General features: G+C 41.8%; 2 protein-coding genes across 5 annotated transcripts in view; one reads left to right on the forward strand and one right to left on the reverse strand.

Annotated features, from left to right (window-relative positions):
- Positions 1–1084, reverse strand: part of TDP1 (tyrosyl-DNA phosphodiesterase 1) — a 96408-nt gene extending 95324 nt beyond the window's left edge. For 3 of the 4 annotated variants that reach the window (XR_015768472.1, XR_015768473.1, XM_028100594.2), the window contains exon 1: positions 997–1084. The gene's annotated coding sequence lies outside the window, so the exon portion shown is untranslated. The remainder of the gene's footprint in view (positions 1–996) is intronic. The other variant, XM_088024482.1, reaches the window with a different exon arrangement.
- A 1690-nt stretch (positions 1085–2774) lies between these two features.
- The window catches only part of EFCAB11 (EF-hand calcium binding domain 11), a 140740-nt gene continuing 129303 nt past the window's right edge, over positions 2775–14211 (forward strand). Inside the window, exons 1-3 of the mRNA XM_028099406.2 lie at positions 2775–2849; positions 3379–3474; positions 7424–7469. Of these exons, the coding sequence (XP_027955207.2) occupies positions 2775–2849; positions 3379–3474; positions 7424–7469 (217 nt within the window). The remainder of the gene's footprint in view (positions 2850–3378; positions 3475–7423; positions 7470–14211) is intronic.

The following is a 14211-nucleotide window of genomic DNA, read 5'->3' on the forward strand; positions in this document are numbered from 1 at the left end:
TATGCAGAGTGCTTTTGTAGTCAAGTCACAGTGTTAAAGATGGAACTCAAGAGCGTTCCGTTCAATTGTTTGTCTTCCCTGGGCAGCACCTGGCACCCCACAGGTCTAACATCCCATTCTGAGTAAGTAGTGACGCTGAAATTCTACGATCACAATACGGACGGGCCAATTCTGAGCAGGTCTGCCCAGAGCAGTGTTTTCCGAAGCGGAGGTGGCTGGGACCGAACGTTAATGTGTTATTAACCCTGGAAGTACCATCCTTTTCCCTTCCAATCCGTTTAAATTAAGGAGACAGTCGCAGTGTTGCAGAAAGGCCTCAAGAAACTTTGGGCTCTTCTGCAGGCACCAGTAACACTTTTTTTAATCAAAGTATCTTGCGGCTCTATTTTATTTCCAACAAAATAAAGTTTTAAAGACCATCTTTATGTAAAAGCGGGTTCAAATAAAAACATCAAGTAAACAATGGTAGAGGTATTAAAAGCGAGACAAAAACCAGGAAGGAGAAAGGCAAATGACTGAAATTTGGCAAACTACATGAACCTATATTGCCAAGGAGGATGTAAATAAAGAAATTCTCCCACCTCGCATCAAGTCTATACTGAGTCCCGCGAATGACAGGCTCCGCGTACAAGGCAACCTGGCCCAGAACGGTTCAGCGTCCGGCACAAGGTAGGCGCCCGACGGCGCGCCAGCATCACTGCCTGCCGCTACCGCCCACCTGCCGCGCCCAGAAGCCGGAGTAAAAACCCCAGCGCGGGCAGCCCTCGCACCCACGCCCCCGGCCGCCCTCGGCTCGCCGCGACGCCTGCCGCTCGCGCCCGACAGATTCTATGAGGCCCACACGGGGACCTTCCCCAGCGTTTTTACCCGAGACCCCGCTTCCCTCAGATTCCACCTCCAGTCCCACCCGGCCTCAGAATTCACGGGACCCGAGGGGCCTAGGCCGGAAGGAGCAGGGTCTCCCCGGCCAGGGTACCGCAGCCGCCGGACACGAACCTGAAACTTCCAGAGCCGGAAAAAGCCGAACTCGCCCCTAAAACTCCCACAACCCACAGGTTCGCGCTCCGTCTTCCGCCGCCCGCGCCTGCGCGCAATTTAAACCCTCCCGGCCGGGGCGCGCACCCCCGTGGCCCAGCCCCTTCCCTTTCCGGGACGCCCAGCGCTGGGTCCTAAAGACCGTCGGATCCTGAGGGGCTGCTGAGCGCTCCGGCAGGAATGGGTGGTCCTAGCAACCTCCAGCTCTCGGCTCACCCCCTGACCGCTTCTCCTAAAAGGGGGAGAGGGAAAATTAAGTGTTCTCTCTCTCCTCCCTTAGTTAATGGGCGAAACTCATCCCCTTTGCAGGGAGTGTCATAGACAGGTTCAGTTTCCCCGGAGCTCGAGGCAGGGGGTATTTACTTAAAGGCAGAGTGAGGATTAGCTTAGGTTCGAGGCCGCTCTGGTTTGAGACCTGTATCCCGGAGGAGCGGGCTCGCTGGGGGCGCAAAGTTGTAGAACCTGCTCTAAAATAAAAGGGTAAATGAGCTCCCGTCACACTCAAACGCGAATGCCTGTTTCTTCTTTGAAACGTGTGTGTTTTTAACCTTACTGGTTTGCTAGAAGAGAGTGGGGTCTAAAACTCTTTTGCAAAACGCACCCCCCCCATATTCCTTGGCTTTAATAATGTTTATAACATTTATTCTCAGTTTCTTTCAAAGTAGGCACTTCTCCTAGAGGGCTTAGTGGAACAGCTTGGTGTAAACTGATGTGATTTTTTTTGGAGTAGTGTTGTTGGGGTCTGGAACTGACGGCCCAGGAAGAATTCTTAGACGCCTTCGGTGCAAAAAGGTGGTTTTACTAAAGCACGAGGATAGGACCCAGGGGCAGAAGAACTGCTGTGGGGGGGGGGGGATTGTGAGGAGCAACTGATTATATACGTTGGAGTTGGGGGAGGTAAAGACCAGGGAAGTTTCCAAAAGGACTTTGATTTGCCAAAAAGTACTCACGAGATAAAGGAGGCCTTGCTATTGTCAAGCTAAGGTTGTTTTACCCTCTAGCAAGGCATTAACATTAAGACAGTTGGGAGCTTCCTGGAAGAACGTTATACGCTGCCGCATCAAGTAATTGTCAATGGGCTGCAGGTTATAAGAACATTTAATTTTATTTACATTTCCTTTTGGCTTTGTTTCCCACATCATAAAAGTCCTAAGGACTTGGTTCGTTTACTGAACATCTTCCTGCAGGGATATCGGGAGGACAAAACAGACCGTAGTAACTGCACTGGAGGGATCGACCCCAATAACGTGACTTGCTGATATGCACATGAATCCTGGACTTGGCTTTTTGGTTCTTTTAATGCTTTGTTCACACTTTTTGTGTTTCCTATGCTTAGCACAGTGTCATAGATAAAAATTACCACAGTAACTTATTGCAAGGTGTGGGGGCAGAAACATGGGAGGAACCTTGCTAGAGACCTTGAAGCAGGACTGTGAGCGAGATCCCAGTGGTGCGCAAGGAGTTAAGGGGCCGAGCATGGCGGTAGCAAGACTGGGGGCGGGCCCAGGAGCCTCTCCGCCATAGGCTGTTCCAAGGAAACGGGCCTAAACCTTCTGGCCAATAGAGCTGCGGGATCAACGCCAGTGGCTAGCAGGCCGTCCAATGGGAGAAGACGTTGGAGTTGCCCGGCCAAGTTCAGCTTTCTTAGCTGCGGTGAGCGTAGCCAGAGAATTGCAGCAACCGGGTTCTGGCCGTGGAGGTCTCGGGTTTTCCAGTCCCTTTCGGTTGTGGTGGTCGAGATGTTTTTCTCCGAGGCCGGAGCCCGGCCACGGACGTGGGAAGCCAGCCCCTCAGAACACAGGAAGTGGGTGGAAGTAGGTGTCCGGAGGGCTGATTCTCCGACTCTTGACCAAGGGCTCCCATTTCGTTCACCCGCCTGGGTCTCACTAATCTTTGTTGCACTGACAGGGACTGCACTGTCCTTCCAAAGGCCCATGGTTAATGACTGAGCCGAGGGCTGCAAGGCTTCTCGCTCTCTGTCCAGTGTTCTGGCTACTTCCAAGCTCCTTTTCCCCGCTCCAGTTTATTAATAAGAACCTCTAACCTTATATCTGTCTCACCTTCCTAATTCTAGGACTGAATTTTGGATAGAATTTATCCCAGTGGTTTAAAGGAATTAATTTCCGTCAGTCTAGCGATTAAGTCGTTTGCACATTTCGGGGGGTAAATTTTAGCACATTAATAATTCTTGAGAAGGAAAATTAAGATAATGCAACTCCCATCTCCGAACCCTCCTGCTCAGCTAAGTTTTAGATTTTAGAGGTCTAAATTTAATATAAACTAGTAATAAAAGTAATAGAACAAACCGTTTCGGTCTAACTGAAGCTATTTAATGTTCTTTAGGTATTTAAAGCATGCGATGAAGATAACAAAGGCTATCTAAGCAGAGAGGACTTTAAAGTTGCTGTTGTAATGCTGTTTGGGTACAAGCCCTCCAAGGTAGAGCTTTCTTCATCTATTTGGGAATGGGGCAGACAATACAAGGGTGGGTGGGTTCTAAGTCAACTGCAGTGGCTAGTTTCCGATGTTTAAAATGACTGCCTCTCAGAGCGATTTCAGAGATGTGTCCAGTGCTGAATTTTACTCTTCTTAAGAACCTAACTCAGGGATGAATTAAAATTCATGAAGCTTTTCTCACCACCAGGCTTATAATAAATGTAAGATGCTAGGGAGATGTCAAGAAGGAAGGCTGGGGGGGGGTATTGGTAACAGGAATTCATTTAAATTATAAAACTAATACGGTTCCATAGACAAAAAATTCAGACAGTCTGGAAAAAGTATAAAGTTGAATGTAAAATCCCCTCCTTTGCTACCAAGCAGTCCCACTCCTCAGGAGTTACCATAATTTACAATTTTTTGTGTGTCATTCCAAAATTTCCTATGTATAACAAACATGCCTAGCATTCTATTAAAAGCATAAATGGGATGAAGTGGCTGGGTGATGGACATTGGCGAGGATATGTACTATGGTGAGCGCTGTGAATTGTGTAAGACTGATGAATCACAGACCTGTACCCCTGAAACAAATAGTATGTTAATAAAATATTTTAAAAAATTAAAAATAAAGGGTTAAATAAAAACATAAGTAGGTACATAGTATACCTATTTTATTTTGCTTTTTTCACTTAACAATGAACATAAAAGCACACACCACCACGTTTTAAAAAGTAGTTGTGTAATATTATCTTTAGCCAGTTTCCTGTCTTTTGTCATTTAGATTGCCTCCATTATTTTTCATTCCTACAAACATTGTCGTGTTGAGCATCATTTTATATGCATATCTATACTTGTGGATGTATATCTATGGAATAAATTCCTGGGAGTGTAGTTGCTAGGTACATTTGAAATTTTGTTGGATATTCTTCAGGAAAGTTTGCACTAATTCACTAATAAGGAGAGTTGAGCTGAGTTTCAAGGAGCGTCCTGCTTTAGGAGGACAGATTTCCTGCTCCCCTTGTTACGTTGATTCTAGAGATGGATCCCTCTTGTTAAGATGCTGAACTGGAATTAACCAGACAAGATCTTGTCCAGCTTTAAGAAATTCAGTTGCAGCCATCAAACGGAGGGCTCTGCCTGGAATGTCCTCCCCCCACCCCATGCCCTCCTTAAACCAGTTTGGCCCGGCTGTTCCTCAAGAGTGAGTTCTGCCTATCAGATTGCAAGCCCAGCAAAGCCAGGAACCACGTGATGTATCGCGTCTCCATCCCTCGTTATGCTTAAACGTATCACAACCTCATGGTAAATAAGTTCTGTTGACACAAATCTGTCCCATAAACGGACCAGGTGGGCTCAAAGTGGTTCACCTCCTAGCAAATGCTTGGTTACTGAGATGCTGGTTGTGGAGCTCAGAGAAATAGGGCTGACTCCCAGAAATTGCAGCTCTTCTCTTCACCTGCAGTCATTTCAGCTAGAATTCCAAAGCAAGTCAGCTAAATGGATCCAGCCTTTGAAGCATTGTATTTAAGCTGTGTTCAGCTGGAAAGATAGTTGGTTTCATTCTGCTTTTATCATCCCTGAATCTCCTTAATTGGCTTTAATTTTAGAATATAAGTGAGGAAATGAATGACAAGTACAGTGATGTGGTAAGACAGATATGTACAGTCCGTGAAATTTAACAGATTTTTACTTTTATTCTCAAACCTTGCCGAGGTAGCGGATTTCATTTTTTAATCAAATATCTGACTGCAGATCACTAAACAGTAAAGTGATAGCAAATCATCTGTACACCTGTCAATCATTTGTTATGAACTTGTGTTAAATAAGTGACAATGCATACCCTCTGTGAAATGTAACAGATTTTTACTTTTATACTAGCTTGAGGTTTGGGGTGTTGTTTAATTAATTTTAAAAGATTTTATTTTTAAGTAATCTCCTACATTCAACGTAGGGCTTGAACTCACAACCCCAAGATCAAGAGCTGCATGCTCCACCAACTGAGCCAGCCAGGAGCCCCTGGGGTTTTATTTTCGAATATTGCTTTTGAGCAAATGAAATATTTACTGAAATGCACGACATGTAATAAATCATTTATCCACTCATGCAACTGTTTACACAATGAAATTTATGAAGTGAAGGGGCGCCAGGGTGGCTCAGTCGGTTAAGCATCTGCCTTCGGCTCAGATCATGATCCCAGGGTCCTGGGATTGAGCCCTGCATCGGGATCCCTGTTCAGCAGGGAGCCTGCTTCTCCCTCTCTCTCTGCTGCTCCCCCTGCTTGTGCTCTCTCTCTCTCTGTCAAATAAATAAATTAAATCTTTAAAAAAAAAAAGTGTTCCTATTTAAAAAAATGAACACTTGCTAGTTGCTAGTGATATAAAAATGAATAAAATATAGCCCCTACTGTGAAGCAGATCACAAGTTAGTGTAGAGAGACTTATAAAACTCTGATCAATGCTAACATGAGAAGAACAGAAAGAACCCAAAGTGAAGGGGACAAGGAAGAGGGTCTTCTAATTCTTGTGAAAAGTAGCAGTTTAGGCATCACTTAGATTAGAAGAGCTAGCTAGCCTCCTCTAGTATGAAGTATCCAGAAGAACTTTGTCATGTTGGGAGATGTTATGCCCTGATGATTAGATGTGGTTGGCTGTAAGAGAGGGGTGTGAAACCAGGCCTGAAGCAATAGTAAATGCCACCAAGTAGGAAAACTGAGGAGTAGGCCTGGGAGAAAGTCAACGAGTTCAGTTTGGGGCACATTAAGTTTGAGGAGGCTGTGGACTCCCAAGTGAATTCACTCATTAAATACCGTGCTAGTGTTAAGGTTTTGGTGGTAAAGATCTGCCCTCAGATTTTGCCGCCCTTTGTAAATGCAGGGATCTGGAACCAGATGAGGAATTGGGAGGGAAGGGCTGGAGACAGATTCAGGACTCCTCAGTTTACAGGTTTGATAGCTCAGAGCATGAGACTGGGTGGTGTTGCCTGAGAACAGTATGCAGACGGCGAGAGATACACCACTGGGGGGTACCAATATTTAAGGGTAAGCAGGGGCTCCATGAAGATGCAACAGGAACCACCTGGCAAGGGCAAGAGGAAAGTACAGAAAGTACAGAATCCAAGTGTTGCCAAGATTCCAATTCCATCATGTTTATAAGGCCCTTGTAACCATACAGGAAAATGCTTATATTTTAATGTATGGTGAAAGCAGTTTCCTGAACCATATACAGGGTGTGTTCTGAAATATGTTTAAAAAGCCATAGGGGGAAAAATGGAGACTAGGCCAAAATGTTAATAGCGGTTCTCATTGGATGGCTGTTCTTAAAAGCGTTCTTCATGATTTTTTAATATTTTTCATGATTTCTATGTCATGTTACTTTTATAATCAGGAAAAAAAGTTCAAAAATAAAGCTATCGAGCTCATTGCAATAATCACTTGTATTTGTCTAAAATAGAAAGGTTACCTTTTAGGTTATGCTGCATATGTGACAGCCAAGTTGATTATATATGCTTAAACTGTTTTGGTCAATGGAACAGTTTTGGGGCCATTAGAGTCTGTAGCGGATTAGCATATTGTATTTTATAGATATAGGGATACTTTTTGCTTTAATACCACTTTATTTTTTATTTTATTTTTTTAAGTTTTTATTTAAATCCCAGTTAACACAGTGTAATATTAGTTTCAGGAGTATGATACAGTGATTCAACAGCTACAACACCCGGTGCTCATCACAACCCTCCTTAATCCCCATCACCTATTTCACCCATCCCCCCACCCTAGATATAGATGCAAGAATAAAATGACTCTTACAGCTGTCCTGTGGTATTACTTGTCGGCTGAACTCAAGACATTTGGTTTCTCATAAAATACAATCCTTCCCCACACCTCAGGAATTAAGAACTTGCACTGTGAAAACATTTGATGAAATTATATCTGCTATTCTTTCTTCTCTTCTAGATAGAAGCTGATTCCATTATGTCTTCAGTAAATCCAAACACTTCCGGTAATATGAAACTTAATATTAATTTTTAGACATTCATAAAGTGAAAATTAAGAACAAAAATAGAGATTATAAAGCACATCTTTGTTTTGTTCTGTTTCAAAGAAAGAGGTTTTGGTTCTTTAATGTCTTCACAAGTATATATGTTTATTGTAGGGAAGTTTTAAACCGTTGAAAAGCATAATGAAAAAACGTTGCTTGTAATGTCAACATCCAACTGATGGTGGGGATTTTCTGATTTAGATGAATGGAAGTAGCATTCGTTGAAATGGAAAGACTAGGGGGAAAAGGTATGGGGTTGGGGGAGACCCATAGTTCACTTTTGCATATGTTAAGTTTGAGACCTTTCAGTCAGCGATGTCAGGGCACTCAGGCTGTGTGAATATGGAATTCAGAGGAAAGCTGTGGGCTGGAGAAGTAAATTGGGAGTCATTGGCACGTAGATGGTTTTTGAAGCCACGGGGATGGATGAGACTGCCAAGCAAGACAGAGTGGACTGAAAATCTTAGGAACTTCAATCATGAGAAGTCTGGGAGAGAGTTCGGGAGAGAGTTAGGAAATGGCAGAAGATTTAGAGGGGGCAGAAGGGCAGGAGGAAAATGACAGGTGTCTGATCAAAAGTGAGGAGAAGCAGATTCTTTCAAGGAAAAGGACGTCAACACTGTGGAAAGGTCAGGTAGGTAGTAACTGTTGAAGTTGGCGACCTGGGTGTGTTTACTGACTTTAGCAAGAGCAGTGAAGACAGAGGCCAGGCTGTAGTGGTAGATAAGTCTTTTAGAGTGGCTGGGGGTCTAGAGCAGTTTTGTTTTGTTTTGTTTTGTTTTTTTGTACTTAAAGATGTGTCTGAGCTTAGCAGATTGCTCTAGTGAAGAGGGAAAAGGAAGATGAGAGAGACAGGGGAATACCTGTTGTTTTTGGAGATAGGGTCCAGAACATGCTGGACTGGCTTTTTAAAAATTACCTTTTTAAAAAAAAATAATTTAGAGCTTACAGAAAGTTGCAAAATAAAAATAGTACCGAGAAGAGCTGTATACTCTGAACCCAAATGCACTTACTGTTAACTTCTTACCGCTTCGGCCCCCTCCTACCACTATCCCCTCCTCTCGCTGCACTGAACCTAAAACCACAGCACACTAGCAACTTCATAAACTAATATTGATCCTATATTTTTATCTAATTTACTGCTTATATTCCAGTGTCATCACTTGATCTGATAATGTCCTTAATAACACCATTCCTCATTTAATACAGGAATTAGTCTTTGATGCCGTGTCTCTTTAGCCTCCTTTAAACTTGCCTTTTTATAACATTGGTATTTTTGAGGAAATAGCCCAGCCCTCACTATTTGTTTTTTAAGAATGGTCCTTGTTTTGTGTTTGCCTGATGTTTCTCTGTAATTAGGTTGAAGTTAAGCATTCTGAGCAAGAATACTGTTTAGGTGATATGTCCCTCTCTAGGTGCCATGTCTGGAGGAACATAATATCCATCTCTCCCTCACAGATGATATTAATTTTTATCACTGATCAAGATGTCGTCCAGTTTCTCCATTGTATTGTTTATCTTTTATTCCTTTAGCAACTAACAAGCAGTCTGTGGAGATATACTGAAGACATTGCAAATATTTTGCTTCTCATCAAAATTTCCCCCTAGATTGGGTAACCATGATTCTTGTCTGACCCAGTTTTTGCCATAATGGTTGGAAAGTAATGATTTTCTAATCCCAGTGCTTCTTCCTTTTTTTTTTTTTTTAAGATTTATTTATGTATTTATTTGAGAGAGAGAGAGCATGAGTGGGAGGGGCAGAGGAAGAGAGAATCTGACGCAGACTCTCCGCTGAGCATGGAGCCTGACTTGGGGCTCTGTCCCAGGACCCTGAAATCATGACCCCAGCCACAATCAAGAGTCGTACGCCAGCTGCGCTACCCAGCCCCCCGCCCAGTACCTCTTCCAGTTAGCTCTTGGCTATGGGCAAGAGACCTCCCTTCTTGATCAATCTATTTATTATCGGCATGGACACATGAATTTATGTTTTTAATAATTTATATTCTATTAATTCAGTTATTTTAGTCTTCACTTTGTCACAGACTTGGCCATTGAGTGCTTCCTCAAGCTGGCTCCTGTGTCTTTCTGACTGGTGTGGCTTTTTCTTTTCTTTTTTTTTCTTTTTAATCTTTTATTTTTATGGTTTTATTTATTTAAGTAATCTCTACACCCCACGTGAGGCTTGAACTCATGACTTTGAGATTGAGTCGCATGCTTTTCTGAATGAGCCAGCCAGGTGCCCCTAAAAATCTTTTTATTTATAAATGTTAGATTTACGAAGGAGTTTACTGATTGCTTTTTTTGTATACAAGCTCTGGAATCACATATGAACCATAACTCCTAGAGCAAATTATTGGCAGGAGAATGTGTTTTTTGTTTTTTTTTTTAAGATTTTATTTATTTATTTGAATGAGAGAGCAAGTGAGAGAGAGCACAAGCAGGGGGAGGAGCAGAGGGAGAAGCAGACTCCCAGCTGAGCAGGGACCCCGGGATCATGACCCGAGCTGAAGGCAGACGCTTCACTGACTGAGCCATCCAGGTGCCCCAGGAGAATGTGTTTTTAACAAACCCTCTAACTTGATGGAATTTCCCCAGGTCTTTATTTTCTTACAAAAATTTTCCTGCTTTCAGGATATTCAAATATTATTTCTGTAATGTTCGGTTAGTTGTAACTGCTTGATGATGCCTTACCTACATTTTTTTCTGTGGGTTTCTATGTGAATTTTCTAATCTAAAAGGTTTCTGTCTTCTGGCAGAAGGATTTCCCACATTTTTTGCATTGATAGGGCTTCTCTCCATAACAGTCCCCTGACAGTAAGTGATTCTGTCTGGGTGAAGGTCTTCTCCACACATTACTCACCCAGTGCTGCTTCATTTTGTGACTTTTCTGATATAGCAAGTGTGACTGCTGCTGGAGGCACTCTCCGATCATTCATTATTTTCATAGATCTTCTCCCTAATGTGTGTTCTCTGATTCTGAATTGAGGGTTTGCCTTCACGCAGAAGGTTTTCTTTCCTCAGCCCGTTCTTTGATATCCAAAGAGGTGTTCTGGAAGAAAGGTTTCCCATGTTCTTTACAGGTATAGTGAATTCTCTGATGTAGAGCCAAGATGGACTCTGACAGAACTTTTTCCTACATTCAATATCATAAGATCCCCCCACCATGTATTCTCGTGTTTAATGAGACTTCATAAAAAGGTTTCCCTGCCTGTGTTACATTCATGTGATTTCTCTCCTGTATGGGTAATTTGAAGGGTAAATTCTGGCAGAAGGTTTTCTACCTTCATTACCTTCTAAAGGTTTCTGTTGTGTGTGTGTGCTCAGATATAAAGTGAGAACTGATCTGTGGCAAAAGGCTGCTCCAAGTATGCCATTGTTAGTTTCCTCCCATAAATAGATGCATATATATGTATATGTGTACATATATATATGTGTGTGTGTGTGTGTGTGTGTATTTTTTTTTCCTGGTGTTTGAGAGACTCAGTTTGACTATGACTTGTGGCTAAAGATATGTTCATGAAAGTTAGAAAATTTTCTTTATGAATTCTCTAATTCTTGAGTTTTGACTTCACGCAGAAATATTTCTCACATTTGTTGGAGTCATAGCGCTTCCTTTTGATACCAGTGCTCATGTCCACTGGAGCTTTATGTTTTGGATAAAAGTTTCTCTACATTCACTGCGTTTACATGGTCTCTCCCAGCCTGAGTTCTCTCGTATATAATGAAGACTGCCTTATTATCGAACATTTTCTCAAACTCTTATGGCGTAAGAATTGCTTCAAAACTGGAATTTTTTGATAGTGAAAATAGTCTTCCTTATGAGGCTTTTCTGACTTTGATGATATGCTCCTGGACCAGCTCCCATATGCATTTTCCTGCATTTAATATTGAGGATATTACATCTACTCTCACATCCACTTCTCAATGAGATCATAAAGATGCTTCTTTTCACAGCATCTTTTCCTAATAATTAATTTTAAGATATATTTCAAAAGTTTACAAAATAACTTAGTTCTCTGAGAAATTCAGGGGAAGAAAGGGGAGGAATGAGATCACAGTGGAGGTGCTTAGCACCTTGCTCTGAAATTTGTGTCAAAGGACTCTCCTCAGTCTACAGGTTTCTGGTCTTTTCCCTTCCTCTTCTTTTTTATTTTTTTTTTCCTTTCTTTCTTTCTTCTTCTTTTTTTCCTCTCTGTCCTCTTCTGGTCTTGATCTCAATGGCAAATTAACCTTCTCAGGGAATCACTACCATCAAGATTAAAGGACTAGACTTAAAGTCAGGGTTACCTTTCCACCTAGCTTTAATTTGTATTCCTTTGAGAGGGAGACTCAAGACTACAAATACTCAAAAGAAAGAGTAAAAAAGTTATCCTTGCAAGAAATCACTGCCAAACTTTGATTGCTGCTAACCTAATTTTTTTCTGTTACAACTCTTCACTCCTGAACCAATTTCAGATCATCAACTCCTTCTTTTCACCCTTTCCATACATGAGTCACCTTTTACATGTTATTTTTCATGCAGGAAGAGGGTTTATGCACAGCTTAAATGTTTTGTCAAATATATGATCTCTCTCCTTAATGTTTTGATCTTGAAGAAGAACTGATATGTTGGCCTTGGCTTTCTGGAAGCTATTTATTCAGGTAATCCCATTTTCCAAAGTTGCTCTTGGTAGCCATGACCTGGGAGTTCTCCAGCTAGCTGTGGCTCTTTCTACATCCAGACGAGGCCATGCCAGGTCTCTAGCATGCCACCCTAAAGGATTCTCTGTGCAGGCCCAGTTGCCGCCCAGCTTCCTGGGCGAGATCCAGACTCACATCTGGATTGATCCTGAATTGGCAGAGTCTTAACCAGGCACACACTTCACACAGTACCTAAACCTGGGTGCCCAGGTCCTACTTCCCAGGAGCTTCTGGTCTCTCTAAAAGGCGGTCGTTTCTGTAGGTTCTCCTTGTGAAAATTGAGAGGAACGAAAAGTGAAGTCAAAGCCATTAGAAGCAAGAGTAGAGTGTCTCTAGGAAAGTCACACTGGGAGAATTTGAGGGTAGCCAGAAGAAGTAGCAAGAAGGCATTTTAACGTCTAACAAGCCGGTATCAGCAAAAACTGTTTAGGCCCTGGGAACAAGGAATTATATTAGTGGGAGACAAAAAAAAATCAAGCCTCTTGTTTAAGAAACAACAGATCACTGTTGGGGTGGTTCTAATATGTGCTGTTGTGACTCCTTTTAGAGAGTTGTATTTCCTAATAACCCTTGTTCTCTGTGATGCAGTTCATACCTTCTCTAAGTGTAGAGAACAAAAGAAGGTTGCAACCAGAAGAGACCTAGAAAACTTATTTGTTCCCTTCTTTTAAATGAGGAAATTAGGCTCTAGAGAGGAATAATAAAATATCTCCATCCTGGCATTTGATGGTTCTTTATTTGTTTACAAAATACATCTACATGTGTTATAATATTTATTATAGATAATAATTACAGCTATGACTTTCTGAAAACTTACCATGTGCAGACTCATGATGAGCACTGTGTATGAATTGTTCAATTTAATATGACTCTATGCTATCAAGATTATCCTCATTTTATAAGTTTATAACATTCTGAAACTCAGGTTAAGTTAGGGTGGCCCAGCTAGCTAAGTAGCAGACCACAGTGGTCTGATCTCCAAGCTCACCTTCTCAACCATTTGATAAACCCTTCCCTTGATTTTAATAGTGCCGTGGGTCATATTAGTCATTGTGATAGATTTGAGGCCAGTGTTCACTCCCCCAGGAACTTCCATCACAGATAGATCAGTACACAGAAAGTTCTCCACTGTTGTTAGAGGTTGATGTCAGATTTGGTTCTGAGCTACCTAATGTCCAGAACAAAAAGGGAATGACAATCCAATGATCAGCGTCCATGCAATAGAAACTTCTTATCTAGAGAGACAGTTTTCCCTGATATGGGTTATTTCTTTCACGACATCACATGTTGGAGAGACTGATGTGTGGCCATTGATGTTCACAAACTGTTCAGTAAATACACTAGTGAATTTTGTAAGGCTCTTCCTTAAACTTTCTTCATTGTAGGCCAGTGGTTTAATGCCAAACACGTCTCAGCAGTTCCACGAAGGGCAAAGAAAGACCACGTGTGATATCCAATGATTTGACTTCATTGTGTGGTAAATTGTGAGGGTTTTATATGAATAACAACAAATAAGATTTATGGGACTTTTGCTTAGTATGTTAAGTGCTGTGAGTAAGAACTGCATGAATATTGCCCCACTGAATCCTCACACAGCTGTCAGTGTGTTTTCATCCCGGATCCACATAAAATATGCCAAGGGAAAAAAAAGTACTTCAGAATTTTCTTTTCACTAGGCAATTAGATCCAGCTTTTTTTTTTCCTTCCTCTTTTCATATTACCCTTTGAAAACAATGAACATATTTCACTTGCATACTTAAAGAAGGAAAAGCTTTCCAAGAATTTACTTTTAACCTTCAACTTAAACAATGGAAAAATCAGAGATTGACTCCTCATAATGGTGATTATGGACTGTTTGACTCCGTCATGCCCTCCAGTGTTAGTTCAATTGGAAAATAATTTGTGGAAGAGCTTAATGGCCAATTGGCTTGTATACTTTTGTTTATTACTATCTCATCTGAGTTTTTTGAGCCCAATAGTTGATTGTGAAATGTATTGTTTTCCCAAATTTAAATTTTAATGT

Source organism: Eumetopias jubatus, unplaced genomic scaffold (genome assembly GCF_037043125.1).
Source record: "Eumetopias jubatus isolate StellerSeaLion01/CBP00866 unplaced genomic scaffold, mEumJub1_p1.0 scaffold_7, whole genome shotgun sequence".
NCBI lineage: Eukaryota > Metazoa > Chordata > Mammalia > Carnivora > Otariidae > Eumetopias > Eumetopias jubatus.